General features: G+C 43.6%; 1 protein-coding gene across 5 annotated transcripts in view; it reads right to left on the minus strand.

Annotated features, from left to right (window-relative positions):
* RBM6 (RNA binding motif protein 6) overlaps positions 1-12,011 on the minus strand; it is a 58,170-nt gene that overhangs the window by 24,901 nt on the left and 21,258 nt on the right. For all 5 annotated transcript variants that reach the window (XM_056501578.1, XM_056501577.1, XM_056501576.1 and 2 more), the window contains one exon: positions 10,515-10,588. In XM_056501578.1, the coding sequence (XP_056357553.1) occupies positions 10,515-10,588 (74 nt within the window). The remainder of the gene's footprint in view (positions 1-10,514; positions 10,589-12,011) is intronic.

The raw sequence follows: 12,011 nt of genomic DNA on the forward strand, positions 1-12,011 counted from the left end.
ACCTGGACAGAACCTCAAGGCAGCTGGGCCACTTTCAGGCTGGCACCTGTGCAGATTTCTGTGTCTGAGCAGATGCTGCCTCCTGAGAGCTCTTCTTGGAAGATTTGGAAAACAGCTGCTTTAACCTCTTGGGTCAGCAAGAAACCTGACACAGCATGAGAACAGTTATCCAAGCCCTTTGGAGGGATATGATTTTTCCCTGCCAGCCTGGTGCAACATAACACTAGTGGGTGTCACAGCTCACTGTGGGACCCAGCATCTCTTCCTTTTTCAGGGCACTGAGGTTTAAGAGGTTCATTCAGGCAACTGTGCTGCACAAAATCCAGAGGTAAATTCAGATCATTCCTTCCTGGTCAGTTCCCAGAACTGCTGAAGAAAGGAATTTACTGCCTTATCAATGTGCAGACATAGTGAGTCTCCAGGCTCTGAGGCTCTGGTGGCTGACTCAGCCCTTTGGGAGAGAAGAGCCAGAGAGGTGAGTGTTCAGGACAGCAGTTCCTCTGATAACCCTGACACCAAGGAAGGAAAAGAACACAGTTCCCGTTGTATCAGAAGTGTCTCAACATCGCTGAATTCCTAAGGGACTGGGAAGGGAAAACAGCACACAGACATCTCTTTAAACTGTCAGATAAACAGCACAGTAGTGGGTGGCTCAGATACTGTCACTTGAACCCCCTGTGGGGATTTAATACCGGGTGGCTCAGGACAGAGACTGGCCCATGCAGATCGAGGGCAGCCAAGCACAGGTACTGCCTGCAGCTCCCTGTGTGCTGCTCACCTCTCTGCAGCAAGCACTGGAGCACCAGAGAGGTGATGCTTTCAGCTGCTCCTCTTTGAATCAGATGGATCAACCATTTGTCTGTGATTAGGAGGTATCTGTGAAACTCTCTGGAATTCACTTCTTACATTTAGTGATGTGCCCAGTACACACTGGAAGGAAGAAAAAGAGACGAGCTGAGTTAATGGAATGGACAGGGAAGGCAGCAGCGGCAGTGGACACACCAGTTCCACATGAACTAGGCACAGAACAACAGCTTGTCAGGGGAAAAAAATCCAAACCACCTCAGCACTCCTCTCCTATCACAGGTTGTGAAGAATCAATCAGACTTTTAAAAACTTAGGACTATGAACAGTAAAATACCTTAGTCATCATATCATTAATGTACAGCTTTGCACCGTGAGAAATCTTCTTAGTGAGACTTCTCAACCTGGTATTAAGTGTATGAAAATACATCTTGGGATTCTTAAGACTTAAAATTACTTTCTCTGCTAACTGCTCCTGAGATCCTTGATGGAAAAGTACATCAAATGTTTGCTTGGGCTTTAAATGCCATCCTGGCTCAAATCTGGTTCATGAAGCCCATTTAAATATATTGCTAATTTCCTGGTTAGACATGGACTGTACATCACAAAAAACTAAGATTTCCCCTGTTGTCTATGAAAACAGGAGAAAATTGCTTTCATTCTCTTTTTCTAAAGACAGTTTCAGGGTTTTAAATACTTAAACCTTATGTTTACAGCTTTATAGCTTTGACCCTCATTAAAAATGTAATTCCTTACATGACAGACTTGATTTTAGACCCCTGTCCTTCAGAAGCTGTTTGTTCATCCTGTGGAAGGCATAACTAACTGAACTTACAGGTGGCCTGAAGCTATGAAGGTGCAGGAAGACACTTGGATGCAACATCTGGCAGCTGTCAACACATACACACAGTGCAACAGCACCACAAAATAAACCTTCAGGCAGAATGCTCCTTTACATCTGATAGTTTTTGTTCTGCAGAAGCCAGGAAGAACTTCCCACCTCCTTCCTGTATCTCCTTGTACAAAAGAGCTCCAAGATTTTCCCACACAACCCTCTTCTGGGAGCAATTGTAGCCAGGATTCAGCAAATTGGTCACACAGTGCTACTGAGATCTGTCAGTGCTGTCCCATTCACAGGTTCCCTGATATGATGGAAGATGTGAGAGGACTGGGGAAGTTGATGCCTTTTTTCAGCAGTGCAGAGGGATTTAGCCTGCCAGCACTCTCAGTGCTCTGCCACCTCATGTGTTTCCTGGTCCTGCACAGATGTAGAATGACAGCAAAACTCCTGATCTTGTAGCACACAGTGTTTCTTGTGCTCTGTAGGTATTAAAGCTTTAATAAGAGTCTAGAAGGTGCCCTGTGGCTTGCAGGGGAATGGGGCGGATAATAACTCCATGTCCTCCTGTGTTAAATACCTGTTTCCTTGTTGCCTGTGATTGATGGATAATGACACAATAGCCCACTTAGGCGTGCCGCCCCCATTTTCCACTGTAATCATTTCATTTCTAGACAAGAACATTAACAACCCAGTTACAGTCAAATGGAAACAGAAATTCACAAATAAAAGTTGCTGACTGCCAGAGCTTTGATCTTGCATCTTTCAAACTTGAATCTGAATTTAGTATTTTACCCGCATGAGTCTCACAACCCAAGCAGAAGACAGCAAAATGCAATGTACTCCTTTTGAATGAGCCCAAATTCCAGGTAGCCAAAATTCTGTTATTTAAATTGAAAAGGTTCAATACAAACTCAGCTGGGAAGAAAACAGACTAAAATCCACATCTGAAGGCAATTCCAGTTTTCTCTCACTATCAAAACTGTATATACACAAGAAAGATACATAATTTCTACAGAAGGATAGGCATTTCTTTGAAGAGAAGGAAACAGCGGTTCTGCCTTCTTCCTTAACCCCAGGGAGCATGCAGTTTGACATTTTTACCACATCTAGAGTCAACATTTTACCTTCCTTTTCCAGCAATCCTACACCAACAGTGTAGGATTCTATCACCATCAAGTGATAGAAAAGCAATCGCTGCTAAGATAGCACAAAAGCATGAACTAACAGTTCTGAGGCTGAAGCTCACAACAACGACTCATCAAGTGAAAACTGCAACATTTTGGAGTGCTCCCACTTATCAAAACAGTCCAGATGGAGTCCTAGAGCTATAATCTGGCTCATATGCTTGTAATACATACATATCTGGTGTTCCCCTCGACATTGCTGGAATTGGGCTGAGGACTCATTGGACTCAGCCCAACAATTTATGTCACCTCATTCTCAGTGACGGGTCCTGTGCAAACCATTATGGCAAAACTGTGATAGAAAACGGTCTCACTCTGGAAATGAAAGTTGTGGTGCATTCATGACTGAACCCAGACATTTCCCTCTCACTGCCTGCTCATCTCCCTTAAGACACTTCAGTCGTATCATCAGCACCGTCCACTTCTAAGAGTACAGAGGGAATTTCTGAGAGGGCAGCTGCAGTTTGGTTAGTCACCAGCTTACTTAAAGGATGACTTCAAAAGCATCAAAGCAAATTAGTGCCATGAGTCCTACTACTTTCATATAAGAGCTTGATCAAGGGATTTTACATCCTAATCCAAAATCCCCTTCTGACCATATACACAGTCTATCAACTGCAGTACCACACAATCTGTCCTACCCCTGATTTACCATGTTCGTTTGAAGCATTCTGAGGCTGTGAAGTACATACCTTCCAAATGGTTACACAGGGATATATTTAGTTTCTCCAGCTCTTCACAGAAAATCTACTAATGATGAATGCAAACAATACAAAACGTACAGTCTGTGAGAAAGATCACAGCAGTAATCACTGCTCTTTGTTTTAAGGTGAAACTGCACCTATGCATAGCATATATAGCATAATCTATGACTAAGATTTCCCCACTGGCGCACAATTATTCCATTAACACATTAGGAGGAGAGACCTGACAGCTACAGAGACAGGGTGCCATCTGTATCCTGCCCATGCATCCAAAGATTACTTCAAATCTTTCCTAGCTCAAGGCAAGATCTCACCTAGAAACGAATTCAAAGGATGAGTGTTCCAGATGCCTCATCACTCAGGAAAATGCTCTGCGTACTGAAAATGACCAAACCAAAGCTATTTCTTAGGGAATGCTCTGCCAACGAGTTCTCTACAACACAACTTTAGCCCTATGGAAGGGGCAGAAGCAGACTTACCCATGGTACACACTGCACCTTGCATGCACAAGCAGAAGCTTTCAAGTACCCCCATTTTTACAACATCAGTCCAGCTGTCCCATGGTGGTTCCTCACTTTGAGCCACCAGTGCAGGGAATATCCAACATTTTCCTGCCCAGCAGCTGTGAGTGATGCAGCACAAGCACTGATATATCAGATCACACAGCCAATCAACCAGAGAGGACTGGACACCTGTCTTGTCAATCACTCAAAGATCAAGTTGTTTAAACAAATTTCAGGAAATCACAATTATTCCCTCCAGCTCCTGACATTGTAAACAGAACATCTAATCCAGCAGATAACAATTGATTAACAAGGCATTCATAAGCTATAGGGAAAGAATGGTTATTTCAGAGTTACATCATCACACAGATTTGTTAATGTCAATGGGCAAAAAATTCCAACAAACCCATCACCAGAACAGAAATGCAAGGGCCAGGAGGGAGAGCAGTTTCATTTTAGAGAAGGGTAGGGAGTGATGCTTTATGTGAAACAACCTATTTATATAGCAGCCCAAGCCAACCTCAGCACACAGAATAGATAATTCTGTAATATACAGCAATATTTGAGTCCTGAGATAACCCTGCTGGGCCACACATCCCCAGCAGCATCACAGATACTAAGGAAGTTCTACTTAAGCATGTGCTGCATGCTCCAGCCAGTTCACCCAGAAGATGTCCTCTGGGACAATCCCATTGCAGGGCACCAGTTGAGCAGCAGCAAACACATACAGACCCCACCACATGGGTAAGGTGAGGCTGAAGGAAAAAGAAGGACAGGATTTTGGAATACAGGCAGGGAGGTGGAGGGACATGACAAGCAGGGAATCACACAAGGAGAGCAAGAAGATGCAGCTTCACAACTCTTCTATTGAAAAATGAACTTATTTTAAAACACATTGTAGCATGGTTTGCTTCTTAAGGCAAGGCAGGACAGAGCTGCCAAGAAGGAGATTGCAGTTTTTTTATCTGTGTAGGGCTGGAGAAAACACACTGGTGGGAAGCTACCATTGGCTGAAAGTAAGAGTGTGTGAAGTCTCTGGCAGAGCATCTCTTACAACCTTCTGTGCCAAAGGAAGAGGGACTAAGAGGATTCACATGGCTTGGAGAGCTGAGATGACAGAAGATGTTGAGAAGACAGAAGAGAAAAAGGTCCAGAGAAATATTTTCGGTACTTTTTGGCAGTTACATTTTACAACAAAAGCCACCCTTCTCTGCACACGGAAGGTCTTTGCAGCACACAGAGATTAAGTCAGTCCTTCCAAACAGACAGTGCATCTATCACAACTTCCTTGCAGGATACACACATGTACACCCACACACCCAGCCCTGTCACAGGTCACTGCAGGAAGATCCAACTGCTTATTCACAGGCAACTGTCTGCCCAGCTCCAGGAGCTTCCCACTGCAGGATTCCATACAGATCTCAAAAGCTTACAACTCCAGTTAAATGCTGGTATGATGCAGTGATTAGTGAAACACAAGAGGGAATAAAAAAATTATTGACTCAACATGTCAAGCCCCTGTGATGTAAAACCAGGGTGAACTCGTGACAAGGTCACACAGTGAATCAGATACAAAAAAACCCAAATCAGCTTTGCTGCCTGGAAATCCACTCATCCACTAGCCTGTGGAGAGAACTTTCCATAGGTCAGGTGGCTCATAAAAATTCCTCCACAATGTGCATGTTTCACAAACCATTAGGATGTTTACAGAAGAAACTGCCTAGGTATACAAGCCTTTCCCTCACTCAAAGTGGAAGACTCCAAAAGCAGATTCTAGAAATCTACACAGTCAAAAGCAGGACAGGCTTTATGGGGGTGGGGGAGTGCAGGGGAAAAGGAGGTGTGCTAATGATACAATCTGAGCAAAATCCACACACCTAATATGCAACAAGAAAAGCAGAAGATAATGCCAGCTGTGGATCCACAGAGGACAGATCAAAAGCAAGGCCATCTCCAGCACTCTTAGCCTAACACACAAATGGATTTCAGTGTTTTTGTGGACATGCCACCACCACCCTCAACTGCAGGTTAAAGCTAAAGAGACGGAGTAACATTGTCAAGTGAATAAATGATGGATACCAGACAGCCCGTGAAAATGCATTTGAGACAGGTGTCATCTTCTATTATAGGGGGAATGTGGCAGATTCTAGGAAAAAAATTCCAGACTCCACAGTTAGACACATTCTACCAAAAGGAAAACAATTAGTTTTGATGCTTGGACACACATTTTTGCCTTACAAATTGCAACACACTCCCAGTAACACAGGCTTCAATAAATACTCCAAGGCTACAGGTCACAGGAGAAGTTCCATTCTCAGGATAAGTATATGCTTCTTCTTTATTTAATTGGGAAGCCACACAGAATTGTGGCTTGTTACTGCAAATGTTTTCAGGACAGAAAGTCCTAAGCTTTGCCTGTTTGTCACAGCATCTTGTGGATTTTAACACCAACAACTACAGTGAAAAGCCTGTGAAATCCAATCTGCACCAGAAGCTCTGTTCACACAGAATACAGAAAGGCCCGCAGTGAATGGATACTGGAGAACACGCTCAGAGCAATGGAAACACACAGCTGATGTTTCTAGTTGCACGGGAGTGGGACACGCTCAAGTGAGCACCCACAAAATCCAGTAAGAATCCCTCTTACCCTCTGCAGTACAAAACAAGCAGGGAGTGGAGACATTGGTGTGCTCAAGCTGGAGCAGGAGAGCACTGCAGGGAAGCTGCTCTGACAAGTGCCAGCCTCAGTGCAGGAAGGCACCAGAGCAAGTCTCCAACAACCACTCCAGCACATGCCTGGAGACCTGCACAATAATGTACAGTGTATGCATTTTTCAAAGTTCATGCTACAGCTCTCCTCTTGCCCTCTGTTTTAAGAAATAGGAGGAAAGGATTACAAAGTTGTTAGTTACTAGCAACAAAAGCTAGGAAATATTCATGCAGCCAGTGTTGCTAAGTTTGAGGCCTGAGAGAGGATTTGGAGACAATACTACAGTCAGTTGAGACAAGCCATTTGCTCCTGAGCTCAAAAAAACCCCTCTTCCACATGTGTAACAACCAGCTTCATCTCAGTGAAAACAGTAAAATACACAAGCAGCAGAGACAGGCTCCTTCCATTTCTGCACCTCCTGCCTTTATGATACACAGCAGTACACAAAAGGTACTTCATTTCCTACCTGATTTTCTCACACAAGGTAACATGCTCGTTATGTCTACACATTAAGGAGGAATGCAAAAAGATTCCATGCCTATGGACAAGAACAGCCATGGGATATATTCCTAAAGCTGCTTCCAAGAAGCCAACCTGGTGCTCTCAGACAGGAACACCACCACAGCAGGGGCTACGCCAAAGAAACACCAAATGCCGCACCACACCCTTTCAAAAATGAGAATAAGGGAGAGAAAACTATTTAGGAGAAATCATGCAACTTAACAGACAGAAACCTCATTTTCCATTCAAAATAACTTTCTCCCAAAAAGAAAAGCAGCTCATGGCAGACAGAAGAGAGGTTTCACACAACCCAAGTAACAGCCACCACGAAACAAAAGGCCACCAAGAGCATCACCAACCATGAGGCTGCTACAAGGGCTGGATCTAGGCTCTGCACAACAAATCAACAGCTCATCTGCCCTGCTGGGGCAGAGCCCCCACAAGCCAGGGGGAAAGCCAGCACCTGGCACCTCACTCATCCAGCCCTGTGCCCTTGGCACCGGAGTAAGTTGCCAGTGCAACAATCAACAAGTCAAAGCAATTAATAAGGAGCCTGTTGTCATTACTTTAGCTGAGACAGTGAATACACATGGAATGAAATTCTCCTTCAAAATTAGGGCAACACAGAATATGGGTGTTTACTTATCACAATATATGTAACAGAAAAGCCCCCTCAAATCTCAGCAGTCACACATACATGCTAAGATTTACTGAATGGAAGGAGTTGAACCTGGTAAATCTGTACTTTGCAAGTCTGGCAATGATCTTAAGTGGGTGCTGTGTGTCGAGTAAAACAAAAAATATCAGAGTGATAAAATATAGGGAGGTAGCAAATTGTTCTTCAGGCAAGGGCAGTTCAACAGGCATTAAACAGCATCAAAAATGCAGGTTTTGCACAAGCTATTTATTCCCAGCCTGCAGATGCCTGAGAAAGAGGCAGGTTGACTAGTGAGGGACCAGCATGTCACTTGCTATTTATGTTCTCACAAGTGACTGAATATGACAGGGACAGTTGATAACCTTCTGAAAATAACTGAACTATCAAAGAATCTGTGTCTTAGCTAACACAGGTTTATGGTTTTGCAGCTTGCAAAAATGCAGACTTTCAGTCTAAGAAGATGATCTTGCAACTCTACCCTGGAAGTCACTGAAGTGGAATATCTATTCTCTAGGGACAATTCATAACTCCCTTTCTGAAGATCTCTATTTGTCTCTTACTGAGAATTTTAAAGTCACCTATTTCCTTTGCAGTATATCAGGTACAAATATTGCTGCCTTTTTTTTTTTTTAATATAATTAGAAGGGCTCTTTTTCACGTTCAATCAAAACACTAGACAGATTAGACAACTTAACCTACGTGGGGCAACCCAGAAGTTACAGCTCTCCTGACGAAATGCATGTAGCTTGGGTCATCCCAAACCCCACATTTCTAACTTCTCTAATTACTAACTACTGTAGTTCTACTAAAACATGAAGATTGGCATATGGAGGCTTGGGAGAGGATCCTTTCCAAGTACTCCATCTTCTAGCTTTGTACACACAGAGAGCCAGGTATAGCAGGAAGAAAACTGGAAGACTTTCACACCCTGTCTGTTTTTAGCACATCCCAGGTGTGTATGGATGGGACCTCAATTCCTGTCACTAGTAGGGAAGGGAAGCACAGGAAAGAATTTCCCAGCCTAAATCACTACTGTAACTGATGCTGGGGAGGTCAGTGTAAGCAGCAGTGGAACACCAGCCAGAGCTTCTTCCCATGCATGTGTGATTTACTGGGCAGGCACTAAATTCAGTTTAAGGATTGGTGCCTACAGGCTCTCTGCTGTAGCAATGGACCAAACCTGATCAAGGTAAAACACCTGCCCAATTCTATATACTCCAAATGGAGAAAGGGCAGAGCAGGCATCAACAATCAGAGAGAGATTCCAAATTCCCTGATAGTTGGGAATTGCTCTTGTATAGGAAGACATTATTTCATGTGAGCAGGATGGTGGAGAGAATATGGAGAGGCACTCGGTTAAAAGCAGTGTCATCTATAATTATAGATTCCCCAGTGACAACAAAATAAATTGGGAATTGTAGAAAAACTGAAGGGCAAATAAAATTTGACACTGATGGTAAAATAATTAATTCTGGAGCCTTCTCTCTCTCTGCTCCTCACCACCACCTCGGTGGGAATGTGCCAGGCTCTTTCCCAGCAACAGAATTATTTCTGTAAAACATTTTTGTAAGTTGCAATACCTCTGTAACTGAAAATAGAGGCAAATGCAAGTGCTTAGTGGGACCTTTGAAACCCCAGCTGTGAAGACTCATTAACTGTAAGTACATTTTTGCAGATGCACAGCTCTGAATCTGACTCATAACTCACCTCCCATGACGGCAAGACCCAGGATTCAGGTAAAAAGGCTTAAGATAATTGATATGGATTATTACTCAAGCAAATTAGGAGGAAGAAAGCAGCAAAGAGGAGACTTAAGGGATATGGTGAAGGAAAGGGGATCAGAAGTTGGCTCTGGTGAGGGATCCATCATTTGCAGATCCAAGGCACGAGGAGGACAGTATGAGATGGGAATCTATGTTTTATCTAACAAATTTTATGCATCTTGCTTTTGTATGGGGACAACAGCTCTAGCTTCAAATACCAGGTCAGAGTAAAGGCCCCTCTTGAATAGTTACTGGAGATTTTTCTCCTTTTAAGGTCTGAAAATGTTCAGGTTTACCAGGCTCAACTGCACGTAAGGGTGTCTGCAGCTCCGGGTTGCCAAAGGACAGGATAGATATGAGGGAGATGCACAACTAAGGCATCTCTCCCACACATAAGACATATGGCAAAGTGGAGCACTCAAGTCACAGCTGACTCAGAGCTGCACATGAGGGTATGCACCTACAGTCACATGTGCATGTGTGTGTACACCAACAGCCGGGGGAAGCATTTACTGCCAGCGCAGCTCTTCCCAATTGCATTTCAGAGAGTATAGAAACAGCAGGGCTAAAACCTGCAGCAGGAGTCTGTCAGCCACCAGCCTCTGACTGCAGCCAGTGTGTTGACACACACCAGGGAGGAGGACAGACCACCTGGTGTCCAGCAGCTCTTTCCTTCTGGCATTTCTAAGTCTGATACAAGATTCTGGTAACAGCAACATTTAAACCACAGCGTTGTGTATTATACAAGAAAGATCTTCCTTCACAAAAACCTTATTGGCTTTCCACCACCCCACCAAAAAAAAAATTAAAAATCTTCTAGCAGCATTGACCGAATTGTAAAGCAACCTGGTTGGCTTCCATGCATCCGATGGCCTCTTCCAAGAGTGAAAACTCCACGCAGACATAGCCATAGTCGTAACCTGGGGACAGTATTTAAATACAGACGGGAGTCATGTTAGTGCCTTGTCATAAAGAAAGCCACATTAAATAATCCATTTCCCTTTCCCTCCAATGACAAGCCCTCTAACCACCACCCCTCTACCTCAGAATGAAAAAGAAAGAAACCAGGGACTAACTGGATGATGATTAACCGTGCAGTTTACCATGAATGTTAACAGTAGTGTTCCCACTTCCCCTTACACAACCCGGTGACAGTCACACCCTTTCTTAGAGCAAGAAATAACTGCTTTGCTGTTTGTTTTTTCTAAGTCATAGTGACTTTCCATTGCCAGTTTCATATTTTGTGCTACCTTGGAGGCAGCACTCTCCAAAGTAAGTGTTGATAAATCATTTCCAAGTACTTTGCTGCAGATGTATTTTACATGAACAGCCAGCATTTTAATTGGGCAATACTTCAGAAAGAGCTAACACAATTCCTTTGCCTTTGCTATTTTTCTTTCAACACCTGCTTACTTTTTGAAGTCCAATCCCTTGCATTATAAAAAAGTCCAGCTGAGTAGGAATGAGAACTCCAACTTTCTCATTTTGGTATAGATGTCACCGCACACATAACAAGAAGGTGTGGGAGCTTTAAGTTTAGATTCAAGAACCTATAGAGCCTTTACTCTTCTCACTCCTTGGAAAGCCATCTTCTCTGTCACTGCAGAAGTGATTTAACTGTGTACTCCAGTTACCCAAATATTATGTAATATTATGTCCTAAAGTTCAGTGAGAATACTACAGAATCTAAGACCAACTCAAGATCTATCCCTGATGTTGAAACTATCTCCAAGAGCTGGAGCACTGAGGAACAACCTAAAGTCACAACCCCACCCTTTGTATGTCAAGGCCGCCACAATCCAAAACAGTACTTTCCAGATGGTCATGGGCAGAGATGATCCTACATGGGCATAAGCAGTGAGAGAGCTTCCCTCCCTCCTGCTGCTGCTCTTTTGATTGGTTTGGAACGAGACGAAGGCTGGTCTGCATGTGATTTGTGTCATTTTAGGCACCTAGCTGTCCTGATGAGGAGCTCATCCTCCCTCCTACTAAAGATGCACATCCCAACTCTGGTATTGTTATTCTCAACCCAGTATGTATCTGGTTCCTACTGCTTCAGCCCCTCACCTTCCATGAAAAGATAATTCCATGCGTGCTTCTCTCAGGCAAGGCATTTTCCAGCATCCTGGAAAACAGCCCCATCTCCCTTGAGCCTATGCCTAAGAACATTTGCTGCACACTCTAGTTTTCCCTTCTCTCCCACTTAACCATCTTTGTACTTTACCACATCAAAGACAGGACCACACAAAACTATTTCATCATCAAACCCTGACGTTTCTTTTATCTTTTTTTTTTTTTATTCTGAGAGGTCTCTGCATGCTGTTCTAACAACACAATCCTGAC

Source organism: Oenanthe melanoleuca, chromosome 12, assembly GCF_029582105.1.
Source record: "Oenanthe melanoleuca isolate GR-GAL-2019-014 chromosome 12, OMel1.0, whole genome shotgun sequence".
In the NCBI taxonomy this organism is placed as follows: domain Eukaryota; kingdom Metazoa; phylum Chordata; class Aves; order Passeriformes; family Muscicapidae; genus Oenanthe; species Oenanthe melanoleuca.